The 5270-nt window shown below is 46.3% G+C and overlaps 1 protein-coding gene across 1 annotated transcript; it reads right to left on the reverse strand.

The window, feature by feature from the left end:
- Positions 1-663: 663 nt before the first annotated feature.
- Positions 664-2745, reverse strand: LOC125714838 (trace amine-associated receptor 13c-like). The gene is made up of 2 exons (XM_048985845.1): positions 2538-2745; positions 664-2225 (listed from the first exon to the last, which is right to left on the reverse strand). The coding sequence occupies exon 2, from the start codon at positions 2126-2128 to the stop codon at positions 1130-1132; it is 999 nt and encodes a 332-aa protein (XP_048841802.1). The 5' UTR covers positions 2129-2225; positions 2538-2745; the 3' UTR covers positions 664-1129.
- Positions 2746-5270: the final 2525 nt, after the last annotated feature.

The raw sequence follows: 5270 nt of genomic DNA on the forward strand, positions 1-5270 counted from the left end.
TGCCTTCCAGCTGAGCTCTCTCTTTTTTTTGTACGACAGAATGGTACAGGGTCCACATTACTGCCGAAGCTGCACCGATCTGTCTGTCGATCTCCCGCTCCTTTCTTCCCTGATCAATGAACAAGACTAATAGATATTTAAACTCATCCACTTGAGGCAATAAGTCATCCCCACCAGTAGTGCACAATCCACCATTTTTAAGTCGAGAACCGTGGACTCAGACTTAGAGGTGCTGATCCTCATTTTGCCTGCCTTGCACTCAGCTGCAAACCACCCCAGTACATGTTGCAGATCACAGCCTAATGGTGCCAGGAAGACCACATCATCCACAAAAGCGAAGATATGATCCTAAGGTCACCAGACTGGACCTTCTCCACCTCTTGGCTATGCCTAAAAATTCTATCCATAAAAATTATAAACAGAATCAGTAACAAAGGGCACTTGCGGAGTCCAGCACCCACCCGGAATAAGTGACCCCCAAGAAGTTGGAATACATCATTTGGGGACCACCACCCCAGTCTCCTCAGTCTGCCAATCCAAAGGCGCTGTCCCCAACCTCCACATAATATTAAAGGGATATTAATAAAGTCATATTTTCGGAGAAAATCTCTAAGCCTCAACAATCTAAAAATGTAAAAGCTATAAAGCAAAAAATGACTAGTTGAACAATAAGTTTTACTCAAGTAAAAATTTTACAGAAGAGTTGAGGGTGAAATATGAATTACAGTTAATTAGCTTTTATATAAAACTGTGACGTATTCAGGTGAAATAATGATTAGACTAAGGACACAGGTGCTGTATGAAGCTCAGAGTTCCTTCTACGAGTATTTATTAAATTATGAAAGCAGTAGGATTGCCATCAAGGAGAAATGTTTGCGTTCTGCTACTCGTTTACCTAGACACAATCCGCCGAGACTCATAAAACCCAAAAGACACAAAACTGTAAAAAAATAACAACGTACTGAAAAATCAAGACATTTATTTCAGATCCAATTTCCTTCTTGTTTCTCGGATCACTTTTTGACCACACTCTCCTACCATTCCCCCAGAGAAGAGAGAACAACAAGCTAGCATGACATTCCCCCTGGTCATATATCTTGCTCAGGTGTAATTATAAATATGGATGCTCTTATTTGCTGCCAGGCAATATATTCAGGTCAACAGACGATGGTTTCAATATTTTAAGAGTTAAAATAAGTTTGGTAGACTTTTTAAACCACGGGTGGAAAAAAGCATATATAAAAGGATTTACACTAGAATTAAAATAGAACAAGTACATTATGTATTTTACAGCCAAGTTTGGATTTGACATTTTGTCTGCGTTCATAAGTGATATGTACAGCGGTATCCAGCAACACAGATAAACAAATACCACGGTGCCTAAAGATTTCGTTGCCTTCTTCTCATGAATTCTCAAGGCCCTTTTTTCTCTGTTGCACTGCCTTGTTGAATTTATTTTAATCAAATGTTTTAATGCCACTCTGAAAATTTGTGCATACAATATGAAAATAATGGTGCCTGGGATGATGAAGGTAATAATCATGTCCGTGATCACCAAATTGTTATCAAAGGAGCCCATGCATTCATCGGCACAAACATTTGGCACTTCTTCTTCCAAGTGGGCAAAGTATGTCAAAAGTATGTTGTATAAGAAGGATATGGTCCAACAGAGAAATATACATTTCACAGTCCTATTAATGGACATCTTACAGTTATATTGTAGGGGGAGACACACAGCAAAATATTGGTTAATTGCTATGAGCACTACATGGCAAAGAGACGATGTGGTAATAGCCCAAGTAAACACATTGTAAAACCAGCACATAGTTATCCCAAAACGCCAACAAGACACTAGCAATCGCACACTGTTCGTTGGCATGATTATTACTCCAACCAAGAGATCCGTGACAGCCAGAGAGAGGGTGAGAATGTTGGCTGGACTGTGGAGTTGTCTGAAGACACAGATCGAGGTGATGACCAGCAGGTTTCCAAACACTGTGACCACTGACAAAAAAATGGAAATAATCGCGTTTACTATTAGATATTCAACTTGTATGTCGACACTACAGGACGAGTTTTGTGATGGAAAACAATGATCGATGTCTCCACTAGGCAGACTTTGTTCCATGGAAGACGGGCAAAAATGGATCTATAATCGAGGGGAGGTGCAAAGAAGCAGCTGACAGTCATCCCTCATTGTCCACGGGGGATCGGTTCCAGGACCCCTGCAGATACCAGAAATTCATAGATGCTTATGTATAAGGTGCTTATACAAAATACAATGATATTTACATATAACCTAGGCACATCCTCCCATGTACTATAAAAATATCTAGATTATGTATAATACCTAATATAAAGTAATTCTAAGTAAATAGTTGTTTTACTGTATTGTTTAGGGAATAGTGACAAGAAAACAAGTCTGTACATTCAGTACAGACGCAACTATCGTAGTACATGCAGATAATATAAAATCATTCTGTCTCACACATACACGCACACACACACACACACACACACACTATGTTAACACTCACCAACACCCAAAACTACACGTCACTTCAGTTGCGTAGATTCAGCGTAGTGCACTGTGCTTGGCAAATAGCGTTGCTTTTGCAAGCTTGCTGGAATAATTTTTCGCTGCTATTTTCGGTTGACGTTTCGTTGGATCTTTGGATATGGAGTGTCGACCGTATTCCCATAAATTGTTTTGGTCTGAATGTAAGAAAGACGTCCTTTCACCTCAGCTTTGACAATCAGACACTGCTCCTAGTTATATACCGTTTGCCTGCTTGCTTAAGGCCCACGTGAGGATGACTCCGCAGCATTAATATTCAATGTGCCTATGCTGTGGGACCAAAACCGGAGAGACTCCATACGTGTGTTTATGTGTGTGAACAGAGAATCACACAGGCAAGAGGGATTTGGCCAGTGAGCGCCTCATAGGGGCGAGGTTTGCTAGGTACTGGTGTCACTGTCCAAAGACACCGTGAGGATCCGGGGGATTTGGAGGTGGGTTTGGCTGGTCGTCATGCTTGGTTTCCGAGGGGCTGTATGGACAGGGCTAGGAAAGGGCCTCTGCTCTTTCCCAGTATCACCTGGTGTGACAAAAAACAAACCATTAATGTCTATTCTGTTTTTTTTTTTTTTGCTAAACTCAGGTTATACCAGGAGCCCAGCTGTACTGGGGCAGAGGTCGAGCTGTACTGGGGCACAGGTCGCGCTCTACTGGGGCAGAGGCCGAGCTGTATTGGGGCAGAGGCCGAGCTGTATTGGGGCAGAGGCCCAGCTGTACTGGGGCAGAGGCCGAGCCGTACTGGGAGACAGGCCGAGCCGTACTGGGGCAGAGGCCGAGCTGTACTGGGGCAGAGGTCGAGCTGTATTGGGGCAGAGGCCCAGCTGTACTGGGGCAGAGGCCGAGCCGTACTGGGGCACAGGTCGCGCTCTACTGGGGCAGAGGCCCAGCCGTACTGGGGCAGAGGCCGAGCCGTACTGGGGCAGAGGCCCAGCCGTACTGGGGCAGAGGCCGAGCTGGACTTGGGCAGAGGCCGAGCCGTACTGGGACACAGGCCGAACAGTACTGGGGCAGAGGCCGAGCCGTACTGGGACACAGGCCGAGCTGTACTGGGGCACAGGTCGCGCTCTACTGGGGCAGAGGCCCAGCCGTACTGGGGCAGAGGCCGAGCCGTACTGGGGCAGAGGCCCAGCCGTACTGGGGCAGAGGCCGAGCTGGACTTGGGCAGAGGCCGAGCCGTACTGGGACACAGGCCGAACAGTACTGGGGCAGAGGCCGAGCCGTACTGGGACACAGGCCGAGCTGTACTGGGGCAGAGGCCGAGCCATACTGGGACACAGGCCGAGCTGTACTGGGGCAGAGGCCGAGCCATACTGGGACACAGGCCGAGCTGTACTGGGGCAGAGGCCGAGCCATACTGGGACACAGGCCGAGCTGTACTGGGGCAGAGGCCGAGCCGTACTGGGACACAGGCCGAGCTGTACTGGGGCAGAGGCCGAGCCATACTGGGACACAGGCCGAGCTGTACTGGGGCAGAGGCCGAGCTGTACTGGGGCAGAGGCCGAACTGTACTGGGACAGAGGCCGAGCTGTACTGGGGCTGAGGCCGAACTGTACTGGGGCAGAGGCCGAGCTGTACTGGGACACAGGCCGAGCTGTTCTAGGGCACATTCTGTGCACAGACAAATAGAATGTTTGCGCTTTGGCTCAATTTGCGGTTAAAACCACATTGCTACACTTTGGAGTAGAAAAACATCGACTCCTGAAGCTGAACGTGAGACTTTACTGCGGCTCAGCACATAAATACAGCCGTATGTGCCCCAGTAAAAGGGGTCTAGTGATGCCCATGTGTTATACATAAGCTATGCTGTTACTTTCTTTACTATGAAACTGGTTGGAGCCCAATCCCTTATGTCTATAGTTATTCTGTTTTTATCACGTAGCACAACCAGGTCCTGGGTGTAACTTTTCCATCTATTGGTTTTTATTACATGTGACTTGGAATTGCAGGTTGTTTATAAGGCAGGGCTTATGCTGATTGGCTACCAAAGGACAGGCAATATACTGTAGCGCCAGCGCGATGGCTTCCATGCAGCAGAGTGCATTTGAGTTCTCCCAGCATGCTCCACGCTGTTTGTAAACAGCTCATGTCTGCTGTCATTGTAAATTCCTGTGCCGTGTCCCTAGTTGTCACGTATCTACTTAGCTGTTTTTGTGCACTTCTATTCTTGCCTGCTCTTGTCTATTATGGACTGGCAGGGTGAAAGCAGAAAGGGACGATCCTCAAAGCTGCTGTCACTTAGCAGGGTGTTTGTTTTATTTTTAATATCCATCCATCCATTTTCCAAACCGCTTATCCTACTGGGTCACGGGGGGTCCAGAGCCTATCCCGGAAGCAATGGGCACGAGGCAGGGAACAACCCAGGATGGGGGGCCAGTCCATCGCAATAATTTTTAATATGTATACATATATACACACAATGGTTACATGTACACACATTTGTCTGTGGGGACTCTCCATTAATTTCTATAAGAAAAACCCTAATTTAACAAAGACAACCTTAACCCCTAGCCAACCCTAAACAAATTGAGTTTCCGAAAAAATGATCCCCACCATTTGAAAATAACAGTTTTTTAAATCATCTTGTGGGGACATTTAATACAGACAATAAAATATATACATGACCCCCCCCCCCACACACACAGAAACAAAAGGGAGCACTAGAAAATAAAGGAACCACAAGGGGTCAAACCAA

The sequence above is a fragment of the Brienomyrus brachyistius genome, chromosome 19 (assembly GCF_023856365.1).
Source record: "Brienomyrus brachyistius isolate T26 chromosome 19, BBRACH_0.4, whole genome shotgun sequence".
Lineage (NCBI taxonomy): Eukaryota > Metazoa > Chordata > Actinopteri > Osteoglossiformes > Mormyridae > Brienomyrus > Brienomyrus brachyistius.